The 13,828-nt window shown below is 38.1% G+C and overlaps 1 protein-coding gene across 1 annotated transcript in view; it reads right to left on the bottom strand.

Moving 5' to 3' along the window:
* PNPLA7 (patatin like phospholipase domain containing 7) overlaps positions 1-13,828 on the bottom strand; it is a 262,836-nt gene that overhangs the window by 97,793 nt on the left and 151,215 nt on the right. The window contains exon 23 of the mRNA XM_044659658.1: positions 9,893-10,042. Within this exon, the coding sequence (XP_044515593.1) occupies positions 9,893-10,042 (150 nt within the window). The remainder of the gene's footprint in view (positions 1-9,892; positions 10,043-13,828) is intronic.

Here is a 13,828-nt window from a genome sequence, read left to right on the forward strand (position 1 = left end):
TATATTTATATATATATATATATATATATACACTTTAATAATAATATTAGCTCACATTTTTATATTTCTTTATAGATTCAGAGGTGCTTTTCTGTATAGCAGGTCATAAAAGTATCATTACATGTAGTTTGCAGAAGAGAAAACTAAAGGTCATAGAGATTGAATTACTTATATAAGCAGTATATGGCATTTAAATTTGATTCTAACAACATTCCTGTGAGGTAGACAATAAAAAAATCCTAATTTTACATAGGAAGAAACTAACATACAAAGAATTTATGTGATTGGTTGAGCCAAATAGTATCAGAGCTAGGACCTCAAGACTCCCTGAGGTTGATCCAGGGCTCTGTTGCATCATACTGTCTCTTATCCAGAAAGCAATCTACCAACATGAACCCTTCTTTGAGAGGTCTGTTACTTTCTATTACAAAATTGTATTCTAAAGAATGGAGTTAAAAACCATGAAGAAGGTAAGGTAAGCCTAATATTCTAGATTTTCAATCCAGCTTCTTCACTCAATTTTAGGTATAACTATAAAACTTCCTTTGTCTTGTTCAGTTGCCTTCTGGCCTGAGGCTCATCACCCTCTATTCACACTTCATCTTGGCATGTAGACAGACTCACGTATAAGAGGATCCTGACTCGGGTCGCTAACTTTAATCATTAGGGAAGGGAGAGAATTTGTCCAAGTCTAGTCAGTTAGTCAGAGCCCAGCCTGGAATGAGAAAAACGAGGGTGACTGTCCTCATTCTTTCCTTAGAGACCTCTCCAAAGTGTCATACTCCCACTTCCTAATTTAGCACCTGGCCCTGCAGCCCAACTCTGTTTATGCAAAAGTGGCATCTTATTTTCAGCAGAGACAGGAACCAGAACTACTTGAGTGCCAATGCACAAAGCTTGGGGTTTGAGCTGAACTGTTAATAAGGTTTCACACTGGATAAAAATAGCCTCACTTTGTCATGAAGCATCAATGTATAGAAAGCCAACTATTCTCCAAATTGCTTAAAACTGATATCACTGTAATAGCTTCCTGAGCTCAAAAGCATCTTGGAGCAGGTGAGCTTTACCTATGGTTAATGCTGAGGGTCAGACAGAATTTTCTTTAAGGTGGAAAAGCTCACAGAGAGAAATAGAATTGAATTAATTAAAAAGACAAGAGACATTTATAAACCAGAATAGACAAAGCCCATGCCTTGCCATTTGGGAAATTATGTGGGGAAAAAAAAGAGGACCATTATCGAGACTAGGGATTTTAAGTAGAAAAAAATGTTTCTTGTTCTACTGGGACCTTTTCAGAAGATCTCTTTGGATAGGAAAAGGAGAAAAAGAAATCAAGAAACAGGAAGAGAGGTTGTAGGAAAAGAAAATGCATTTGTGTTTCTGAAAATCAATCTGTTGATGCTTCCCAGAAAGTATTAAGGGAAGGAATACCAACTAATGCTCCCTGTCTGGAACTTCTGAGCGCCCATGTGTGTACAAGTCTCTGAGACCCAGGGAGATTAATTCCATTATCCCCTGATACAATATATGTAGGACAGACTAGCTACATAGGCAACTTGCAAATGCCACCTCAGTCTGACAAACATGTCCAAGGTCCTCTCCTCCCTCTAATTCCATATCAGACCCAGACTGTTCAGATGGTAACCGTAGCACAAGTTAATCAAATGGAGAATTGGAAGCTTTATCCCAATGCCTTCTAAAACCTCAAAAGTCAGCCATTATTCTAAAAGGAATCTAAGGGGAGAGAGCTTTAAAGAATAGAAGGCATTCCCCTCTAGTCTCCAAAGAGAGCATATTCCAGTCAAAAAAAGGTCTCAAATTAAAGGCTTTTCCAAGGAAACAATTCAAAGAAAATCAAAGGGCCAAAGGAAATGGCCACAGAAGAAACCTTCCAATCTCTATATCAAGTAAACAAAATGTTGAAGCCACCTCCCAGGGGTAAAGGGAACAATGACTCCACCGACTCAAAAATCTGCCAACAATCTGGAGCAATAAATAATCTCCAATAGGGAATGGAGAGCTGAAGGTAAGAAAGAATTTCTAGTGATTTTTCAATAATAATATGCTACTCCAGGGGCTGACTCCATGATGGCCCAGCATTCCCAGTGCCACAGGAACCCCAAAGTAGAACTTCTTGTGTAATTAGAATTTTGTACCTTAAAAACTTCATTTCCCAAAAATCCCTTTTCTTTCATCTCCACGTTAAGTCCTTATGTTTTGTAGTTAAAGTTACCGTAATTCTGCCTTCTCTCTCTCTTCTCCCACTATCAAGGTCCAGGAAACTTGCCTTTACTGAGGCTTTATCTATTTTCCTCAACTTCAAGTGATTATTAATAAATCTTATAAAATATAATACTTGGTATTATTGGATATTAATTTTTAATCTTACATTCTCCAGCCAAGAAAGCCCAGAGCATCACACTGCTCCTAACTAGGGAACCTCTCTTGAAAAGCCAGAGCAAGAATCTTCCACTTGATTTACCCTATATGCACATTCTACTTCACCTATAAGAAAAGCTGGTTTTTATCTTCCTCACAGTTCTGTAGCAGGACCTATGACACAGAGGCATTTTTACTTTCAAGATAATGAGTCAGAGAATGTTTATGAGCTGGAAGAGTGTGAGTCAAAAGTGCCTATCACAGGGGGGCAGCTGTGTAGCTCAGTGGATTAAGAGTCAGGCCTAGAGACGGGAGGTCCTAGGTTCAAATCCGGCCTCAGACACTTCCCAGCTGTGTGACCCTGGGCAGGTCACTTGACCCCCACTGCCCACCCTTACCACTCTTCCACCAAGGAGCCAATACACAGAAGTTAAGAGTTTTAAAAAAAAAAAAGTGCTTAGTACAGTGCTACCACACATTTGGGAGAAAGGTAGCAATTACTTGATTCCTGACTGAAGAGGAGAGGGAAATAAATTGCAAACAAATCTTACCACTGAGTTTCAACAACTGGCAATCCTATATTTGGAACTGATTCTCAAGTATCTTAAATAGCTATTTACATAACACTTTAAGGTTTGTAAAGCGCTTTATAAATAATTTCACTTCGTTTTATCCTCACGACCACCTGGTAGGTGTTACTCTTATCTTCATTTTACAAACAAGGAAACTGAGGAAAACAGGTTAAATGACTTGTCCAATGTCACAAGGCTAGTAACTATTTGAGAAATGATTAGGACTCCGAGTGTTTTATCCATGGTGCCACCTAACTGCCTCTGAACTCTAATTGAGCACAGATCTGGGCATAGGCTGGCATCTCAGTATCCCAATGTGAACTAAGATTCTGGAGAAGGGTGACTACAACAGGTTTGGCTTTCATCAAAGTCCAACTCAATAGAGGTACAGAGAAATAGCTCTAGGCCAAGATGGTAACTGTAGTACATGCCAGCAGGTCAAGCAATCTTCTTTTTGCCTTAAAGAAGCAGCCATTAGGGAGCAGGTAATAACTAAGATATATTTGGTTCTTTGAAACCTTTCATTGGTCATCTTTACTGCTCATGCTTATTCTTGTACCTCTGCCCCAACTCTACCCACATATAACTAAGTGATACTGTTTTAGCCCTTGGTTAGTTACCCTTAGTTCAAGTAATAGATGTCTATAAGAGTGAAAACCTCCAAGAAGGAAGACCTTAGAGACTTCACGGCCACCTTATTTATTCCTTTGCTTCTGGGGTCTCAGAAACATAAGAGGTGCTAGCTTCTTGCAGTCAGAGTAAATATAGGGTCAGCTGTGAAGGAGGCCTCAGCCTCAAGATCTCCAAGGCAGCAAAGGGCCTCATTTAAAAAGGGACTCTAGGAACACAAGGCATCCACTTGATTGGATTATATCTACATCGTTGCAGTCCTTAGCCTTTAGTATTCAGGATTGGAAACAGTTTGTTTCAAAGGAGACTTGAAGCAATCAACAGGTCTTGAAGTTCAATGCAAAAAAGGCACGTGGAGCAGAATGGTTATTTCTAGGGCTTCGTGGTTCAGAATTTGAATGACTGTACCACGGACAGGGTATTTTCTGGATGTATCTCATTCTCTATTTTCCTGATGTAAGTAAGGTTCTAAGACATATGTGGCATGTGAGTTCAGTCCAGTCCTTAGAATCCTAATCACTACCTGATTTTTCTCACTATAAGTGATCCTGGGCCTCTGAGAGTCAGAAGCAGTATGGGCCCAAACTGATTCTGTGTGTAGTTATCACAGGATTTTGTGAACAAATCATTCCTTTTTGCCATGGTGTACAAAAGAGCCAAGTACCTGAAATACAATGTTTCTTTCTATGCCATCTCCTACACTCATACTTAGGGAGTTTAATTTCTATGTCATGCCCCCTTGAACACCCTGGCCTCCCAGTATATCAACCTTTTAAATTCCCATGATCTTCATCTTCACAACACCTCAGTCATACACAAGGATGGTCATACCTTTGATCTGATAACCAACCAGATCTGTTCTACCTTTATGACCCCAAATTCTGAAATATCTCTCTCCAATCATGATGTCCTATCCTTTGCCTTCTTTCTCCACCTTACTCCTAAACTTATTCTTCATCTTCACTGTGACTTTCAGACCTTAAGCCTCTCTCTAACCCTCCCAAGTCAACATCTCCTGCTATGGTTTCACTTGCGCCTCCTCACAATCTTGATCAGTCCAACCACAAACTATAAGCTACCCTTGGATCCCTTGCTTCCTTGTCTTACTGCCAATCATTCCTTGCCAAACTTCAACCTTGGATTACTAATTCCTGTGATTTACCTTCTCATTCCTACTCAAATGATTCTGAAGGAATGAATGAAAAAGCATTTATTAAGTGCTTACTATGTTCCCATCACCATGCTAAAGTCATTTCATCCTACCAATACAGTTTACTACAAATTTATGTTATTTAATTTTAACTCTGTCCTTACAATAATCCTTCTGCTCTTTCCTGATTAACTACTGCATTCTGTAAAGCAGCTATTCTAAACTTTCTACCTCTCTCCTTAAGCTCCACATTTCCTTCTTTCTTTCTAAATTGAAAACTTTGCCTCCTACTTTACTGAAAAATAGTTCAATTTATCACAAGCTCTCTCTCACCTACTTTATACTTCAAAACCTCCCTTTATCACCCCACATTCTCATTCCTCAATCTCTGATAATGAAAAGGACCTTCTCTGTGCCAAGACCAACCCTTCCATTTGTAGTCTATTTTTAAAACTTTCAACCTCCTACTTTAAAATTTTAATTTTATTTTTTTATCAGCAAAAATTTACTTCTTTTCCTCCCATCCCATTCCCACCCCCAATTGAAAAAGAAAAGAAAAATAAAACCTCTGTTACAAACATGTTTAGTCAAACAAAACAAAAATAGTCATTTGCTATGTCCCCCTTACCCCCATCTCATTCTTTACTCTGAAACCTTAATTTCCCTATAGGGATAGATGGGTAGATAGATGTTTTAACATAAGCTCTCTGGAATTGTTGGTGGTCCTTTCACTGATAAAAGTTCTTAAATCTTTAATAACTGTCCACACAATTTTGCTGTCATTACATAAACTGATCTCCTGATTCTATGAACTTTACTCTTCCTCAGTTTGTACAAGTCTTCCTAGGTTTTTCTAAAACCATTCCTGTCCTCATTTCTTAAAACATAATATTAATCCATCATATTCATATATCATGTAACTTGTTCTATCATTCCCCAATTAATGGGCACTCCTCCTTTAGTTTTCAATTCTTTGCCCCCACCAAAAGAACTGTTATATATATTTTTTTACCTTCTTAAAGTCTGTTTTGCTTAGGACTAACTTCTACCTTGATCTGCCTTCCCTGTTATTTCTCCTTCTCCTCCTTCCCTATTTCCCATTTTGGTGAAATGTATTTCTGTATCCAGCTCGGAGGATGTATGTTTGTGTATTTGAATTTGTCTTTCCTCTAACCAGTTCAGGTAAGAGTACAGTTCTCCCACTCCTTCTTCCTTATTTTTTAACCTTACAATTTCTTTGTCTTTTTTTAGCCTTTTGACTCTATTTTTAATATTTCTTATTTAGTTATTATGTTTACTTATTTCTTATTTAGCATTAGTTTTAATTAAGTTTTAATATTTGTTTAATATTAGTCATTTAGTTATTTCTTATTTAATATTTCTTGTCAAGCACCACAAGATGATAGAGGGCAAAATTATGCAAGTTGATGCAGGAGTCCCTCTCTAGTGTCCAGTCTGCTTTTAATCAAGGTATCCTCTTCCTAGTGTTCATAGATCTGGGTTCCTCTGGTTCTAGGCTATGAAGTGGACAAAACTGCTGATACTTACTGGATGAGCAAGGAGTCAACAACTATTATCACCTTAGTTATAAGGAGGACCACTGGTTCATATCATAAGCCCTGATCCTATGCCATCCAAATCCCAAGATATTACAATCCTTTTTGCTGCTCTATCTTGAAGATCCCTGGGCCTTGCCACATGCTCTTCCTGTATATCATTCTATGCCCTGTATTCCTTGTTTACAATGGAAACTCAAGAACAGGGGCTATTTTGCCTTTTATATTCTCGAAGCTTAGGACAGTGTTTGATGTATAGTAAATGTTTTTTCATTTTGTTGGAAAACAGAGACACTAGACCAAGAGATTAATTAGGAAAAGAAAGATGATGAGGTCTCTATCTAGTGTGCTGATCAAGTGAGTGAAAAGACAGGGTTGCATATGAGAGATGTTGTAGAGATTATGATGGACAAAAAATGGCAAATGATTAAATATGGAGACTGAGTGAAAGGGAAGTGTCAAAAGATGACTCTGAGGTGTTTGGGTGGTTGTGACTTCGACAAAAAATAAAGCAGATGGGAGTATTGGAGAAAGATAATGGAAATGCTGAGTTTGAGAGTCTATGACTGGTCCAAGTGGACATATCCAGGATGTAATTGAAGATTTGAATCTAAAGCCCAAGAGAGAAATGATGGCTGGTTAAGCAGATCTGTAAAGAGATAACTGAAGCTATGGGAGATGGCGAGATCACCAAGAAAGAAAGCACAAAGAAAGAAAAGAAAAGGACCCAGCAAAGAGGCCTGGCATATCCTCAAATATATGTAATGGCATATGTTTGATGATCTAGCAAAGGAAAGAACAGTCAGACATGTAGGAGGAGAACCAGGAGAGAGCAATGTCATAAAAACAAGGGAAGGGAGAATATATAGAAAGACAAGGTGACTAATAACATCAAATGCTAGAGATGTAAAAAAAATGAAGACTGTAAAAAAAAGTCATTTAATTTAGCAATTAAGAGATCAGTAGTAATCTTGGTGAGAACAGTCTCTTCTGATGGGTCTGGAAGTCAGACTATACAAGATTGTGATATCCCAAATAATATAAGATTCCTGAGCTTTCAAGTAAAAACATTTTCATCCTTAAGTTTTTCTGTATAACAATGAAGAAGGCTGAACCACACAAGACTCTAATGTCCATTCTGTGCTAGATTTCTCTAGATAAAAAGCTTTCTAGGCAAAAGAAAAACTTAAAAGTTTAACATTTGGTCTGTTCCAAAGATTTTCTTCTCCAAATTCAGCAAATCTGGAGCACTGACATAAGACTTGGAAACTTAACTAAAGAACCATGAGACCCTCTTGGTTAAACTCTTCAGAAGATTTCTTAGTAAATTGAAAATGGAATGGAATATGCCAATAGTGGGAGTTTAGGAGAACAATCTGTCACTTCTCAGCAAACTCAGCAACTCTTTGAACAAACTCTATGTCTCCTTAAGGACTCTTCCTCCAGGATTCTAGAAAGTTCTTGACATTACATATCCTTCTGGCAAAATGAGAAGTTTCCAAACTAAGAAATTTAAAAGATTTCTGGATTGTAAAAGATATAATCACATTCCAAAATATGAAAATGAATATTCTCAAGAAAATACCCTCTATTCAAAATGCAACACATTCCTTCCCAAATTAGAAACACTCTACAAGTCAACAGAAGGCACTTCCCTTACCAATTCTCTATTTCTACTATTTCAAGGAACTGCAGAAACCTATTGTATGAGATGAAGAAAGGTCATTTATTGTCATGTTATAATATGCTGTACATTAGGAGTAGGGAGGTTCTGTATGAACAAGTCAACTCTGGGTTTTCACACTGACTTGGTCAAACCTCTTTGAAGTCACTCTCATTCTTATTTAGAATATTTTTCCATGGTTACATGATTCATGATTTCCACCCCACTCTTCTCTCCTCCCCTTCTGGAGCTGACAAGCAATTCCACTGAGTTATACATGTATCGTTGTTCAAAACCTATTTCCATGTTATTCATATCTGCAGTAGAGTGATCTTTTAGCTTTAAAACTCTAATCATATCCGTATTGAACTACATGATCAATTATGTGTTTTTCTTCTGCATTTCTGTTCCCATATTACTCTCTCTGGATGTGGATAGTGTTCTTCCTCATAAATTCCTCTGGATTATCCTGGGTCATTTCATTGCTGCTAGCAGAAAGTCTATTACATTTGATTGTGCCATAATGTATCAGTTTCTGTGTACATTGTTCTCCTGGTTCTACTCCTTTCATTCTGCATCAGTTCCTGGAGGTCATTCCAATTCATATGTAATTCCTCCAGTTCATTATTCCTTTCATCATAGTAGTATTCCATCACCATCAGATACCACAATTTGTTCAGCCATTCCCTAATCAATGGACACCCCCTCATTTTCCAATTTTTTACCACCATAAAGAGTGTGGTTATAAATATTTTTGTACAAGTCTTCTTCCTTATTATCTCTTTGGGGTAGAAACCCAACAGAGTCACTCTCATTCTAAGCCTTACTTTTTTCAACTATAAAATGAAGAAAATACAACTGAGTAAAGATTAGGAAGGTAAAAGTATCATCCAAGATATTATTATGAAGATGGGATTAATCTTACCCTGCCTTTTTTTACATTAAATCACCAAAAGTGTAAACACCACACTTAATTCTCAAGTGGGGGAGGTCTGTGACCTGCGTGTGCAAGAGTGGGTAATAAATCAGAATTGACTGACTGCCCCCTGGGCAGTCCTAAGCAAAGCCTTTGTTGTGATTGGTACATGTAAAATGGGAGGAATGCATAGGAAGTGATGCAAAAGAAGCACCTTTAAAAAGGAGTTACAACTTCCTGTGGGGACTACTTCATTCTTCAAGCTTCTGAGTTCAAGTTGGAGGCTGATGAAAAATCTACTTACTGGACCTGAGACCTTGGACTTGGTAAGACTGTTCTTAAATCTCTCCCTTTGAACTACCACATGGTGAGTGAAAAAAGGCTGACTCCTTTCCTTAGCTTCCCTGGAGGTACTATCCTCCAGAGGGGTCCCTTGATTGGGAGGAGGGCTCATGGCTAAAACCCTTGTTAACTGACCTTAAGGTTCTCTTGCTGGGGCCTCTGGAGCCCTGCCGGAGTAAAGCCAGGGCTTGAACACATAATCTAATTCGTTAAGCAAGATCTCTTATTCTGCCTTCTCATTTTTCTACTTTCACTCTCTCCCCATAGTTTGTAAATAAATTGCTAAAAAATCATTTGGAATTGATATATATTCATTTCCTGGTGACCACCCCTTTGAATATTCAGGCCAACCATAATTTTTCTCCCTCTTTACATTATGCAAAGCAAAATTTCAAGATTATTGCACTCAACTGATAGTAAGCCATTCTGTGCACTCATTCTTCTTTATGACATATCACAAAGGTACAAAAGGGGAAGTATTATAAAGGATGATATTAAGAAAACCAAGAAAGAAGCAATTTGCCCAATGTCCTACAGAACAGCAATGATAGAGAAAACAAATGAAAGTGAATAGAATACCTCTCAGGGACTTCAGAAAATTGATGAAGAAATCTAGATTTCTAGACCAGAGCAAATCAGGTCTTTCTTCCTTACTAAATATTTTCACTTAGAAGAGCTTCTTACCAATATCATGGAGGGCATGCTCGAGTTCCAATGTAAATGTAAGGAGAGGCACATCATCTGATACTGGCATAATAGTCACTGTTGAAAGGTTGGAGGCTGGATTCCCAGAATCCCACTTGCTGCTTGAGAAATGTATTCCACGCTGGTGACCTGAAAAACAGAGAGAAGGCATCAGGCCTGAAATTCTGGTCCTGCAGAATTACTATATCTTTCTGTCTCTCTCTCTGAGTGAGAAAGAAAAGAAAGTAGGGCTTTGTCTAAAAGGAGCTTATTACAAATCCTACTATGATATACAATAAAATGACACATGTATACCAGACATACACAAAATGCCAGGTGACAAAGATCCTGGCTTTTGGGACAAAAATTTATTATTTGACAAAAACTGCTGGGAAAATTAGAAAACAATATGGGAGAGATTAGGTTTAGATCAACATCTCACACTCTACACCAAGATAAACTCAAAATGAGTGAATGACTTGAATATAAAGAAGGAAACTGTAAGTAAATTAGGTGAACACAGAATAGTATACTTGTCAGATCTTTGGGAAAGCAAAGATTTTAAGACCAAGCAATAGTTAGAAAAAATTGCGAAATTTAAAATAAATAATTTTGATTACATTAAATTTAAAAGATTTTATACAAACAAAACCAATATAACCAAAATTAGAAAATAAAAAATCTTTATACCAAAAAACTCTGACAAAGGTCTAATTACTTAAATTTATAAGGAGCTAAATCAATTGTATGAAAAAAATCAAGCCATTCCCCAATTGATAAATGGGCAAGGGACATGAAAAGTTTCAGATAAAGAAATCAAAACTATCAATAAGCACATGAGAAAGTGTTCTAAATCTCTAATAATTAGAAAAGTGCAAATCAAAACAACTCTGAGGTACCACTTTACATCTAGCATATTGGCTAAAATGACAGCAGGGGAGAGTAATAAATATTGAAGGGGATGTGGCAAAATTGGGACATTAATGCATTGCTGGTGGAGTTGTGAACCGATCCAACCATTCTGGATGGCAATTTGGAACTATGCCCAAAGAGTGCTAAAAGACTGCCTGCCCTTTGATCTAGCCATACCTTTGGAGGGTTTGTACCCCAAAGAGATCATAAGGAAAAAGACTTGCACAAAAATATTTATAGTCATGCTTTTCGGGGTGGCAAAAAATTGGAAAATGAAGGGATACTCTTCAATTGGGGAATGGCTGAACAAATTGTGTTATCTGCTGGTGATGGAATACTATTGTGCTCAAAGGAATAATAAATAGGAGGAATTCCATGTGAACTGGAATGACCTCCAGGAATTGATGCAAAGTGAAAGGAGCAGAACCAGGAGAACATTATACACAGAGACTGATACACTGTGGTACAATTAAATGTAATAGATTTCTCTACTAGCAGCAATGCAATGATCCAGGACAATTCTGAGGGACATATGAGAAAGAACACTATCCACATTCAGAGGAAGAACTGTGGGAGTAGAAACACAGAAGAAAAACAACTGCTTGATCACATGGTTTGATGGAGATATGATTGGGAATACTGACTCTAAATGATCACCCTAGTGCAAATATCAATAATATGGATATAGTCCTGATCAATGACACATGTATTGCATGTTGGCTACAGGAGCGGGGTGGGGAGAGGGAAGGGAAAGAACATGAATCTTGTAACCATGGAAAAATATTCTAAATTAATTAACTTCTTTCAAAATAAAAAATAAAAATAAAGTACTGAGTGAGTTCTGAGGAGAGAGAGAGAGATGACTTGAAGCTGGGAAGAATAAGTAAAGGTTTTATAAAGGATGTTGAGTTGGGCCCTGTAGGATGATAAGGCTTCTCTGGAGAACATGAATGTTCATCTTATTACTAGTCTTGTGCTAAGTGAACATGTCATCCTTTCATCTAATTTCTCAGCAAAAATAATGTAGAGAAAAGTTCCCTCAGACATTTTACATTTTGATAACTCCTTGCAAAAAACAAAGCCCTTTACATTTCACCATTCCCCCTTGTCCAATCAGCTGCAAAGTATTTGGTTTTATTTTATATTTGTCAAATACTGCTCACTCTGTATGGTCCTAAACTTCTTCAATTGAAAAAAGTCTAAGGATCTTCATGACAAATTGTTCTTTCAGTCTAAATCCTGCCCCTAAAGCTAGCCTCAGGCCATGATGGGAGACATCTTGAAGCAGCACCTATTACAACAAAAAGTGAAAGGAAGTTTCTAGGTATCTCTTATGAGAACACTGTGAAGCCAGCTCACAAACCATCCAGGCATCAGTTTTCTCCCTGCTGCAAGATGGCACAAGTCGTCCCAGTGTCTAAAGTGGACACTGAACTGGGCCAAGTGCCACAGGTTTATATTGAGAGAGTCAGACACAGAGTGTTTTGCTTAGACAACAGCTTCGTGGGTACCTTCACAACATCAGCATTGGTTACATGTCTCTCTCTCTCTCTCTCTCTCGTGTGTGTGTGTGTGTGTGTGTGTGTGTGTGTGTGTTTTAAGCAATGTGAGTTGTTCTGCCTTTAGCAGTGGGAGTAGTTTAATGAGACCAAATATTCATATTCAGCAATGAGTGACAATACACTGAGAACATGCACTCAATTGGCAAATGAGATGTGTAATCTTCATGTCAGGATCTGTGTTGAGATCATGCTTCCACTGATAGTCCATCCTATAAGCTTGAGATTGGACACAGTAGAGAAGTAATGGAATGACTGTAAGCATCTATTGGAACATGAGGAGGCCAATATAAAATGACAGTCTGAGAACTTGGATCTATTTCAAGATCATAATAAACACACACGAGTGTCTGCCAGCTTTGGGAAATTCATTCTTCACAGTTGAGGTTAAAAGCAGGAGAGAATTAATTAAAAGTCATCTGAGGGGCAGCTGGGTAGCTCAGTGGAGTGAGAGTCGGGCCTAGAGACAGGAGGTCCTAGGTTCAAACCTGGCCTCAGCCACTTCCCAGCTGTGTGACCCTGGGCAAGTCACTTGACCCCCATTGTCCACCCTTACCAATCTTCCACCTATGAGACAATACACCGAAGTACAAGGGTTTAAAAAAAAAAAAGTCATCTGAATGTGAAATGTTAAAATAATAGTCTCACAGCATTTATCACATCTGAATTTTCTTGCCATGACTACCACATGACAGAATCAGTAATTCCTGACAATCCAGTTAAAGATAATGCAAAATGCCTCCCTCTCAGGTCTTTCCAAGGAGTCTCACCTAAACTTTCCTCTCCTTCCTGAGTAGTTGCTGAGATGAGTAAAGAAGATATTCTATTGCCTTTTTTTGGAATAGGGAGACTGAGTCTGGCCTGGAAATTCAGTGACCACTCAGGGGACTACTGTCAACATTGATCAGTACAGTAGCTTTAAACATGTTCCATTACTCCAGTCTGGGCCTCTTTATGCCTTCTTAGACAGCCTGGTATTATATTATCTGGGGTTCACCATATCAGTGCTAGAAATCCCATTGGTTTTAGTCCTACTACAGTTCAGATCCCCTGAACTCAAGGGATCCTCCAGCGTGAGCCTTCCTTAGAAGTAGAGATTATAGTGCTACTATGTCTCATCTCTAATTTTTTTTTTAAAAAAGTCTAACTCAAGCCCCAAAGCCTGGTAGGGATCAATGTTCCATGTCTACATGAGTAGTAGGGGAGAACCTGAGAGAGAAGAGAATTGCTCTTAAGTTCCTTTGGGCTCTTCTGACTTCTAGCTTTCATTTTAAATCTTTAAATTAATTAATTAATTTATAGCATTTTTCCATGGTTATAGGATTCATGTTCTATCCCTCCCCTCCTCCCACCCCCCCCTTCCCATAGCTGACGCACAATTCCACTGGATTTTACATGTGTCATTGATCAAGATCTATTTCCATATTGCTGATTTTTGTGCTAGGGTGCTCATTTTGAGTCAATA

This window comes from Gracilinanus agilis, chromosome 2 (assembly GCF_016433145.1).
Source record: "Gracilinanus agilis isolate LMUSP501 chromosome 2, AgileGrace, whole genome shotgun sequence".
Classification (NCBI taxonomy): domain Eukaryota; kingdom Metazoa; phylum Chordata; class Mammalia; order Didelphimorphia; family Didelphidae; genus Gracilinanus; species Gracilinanus agilis.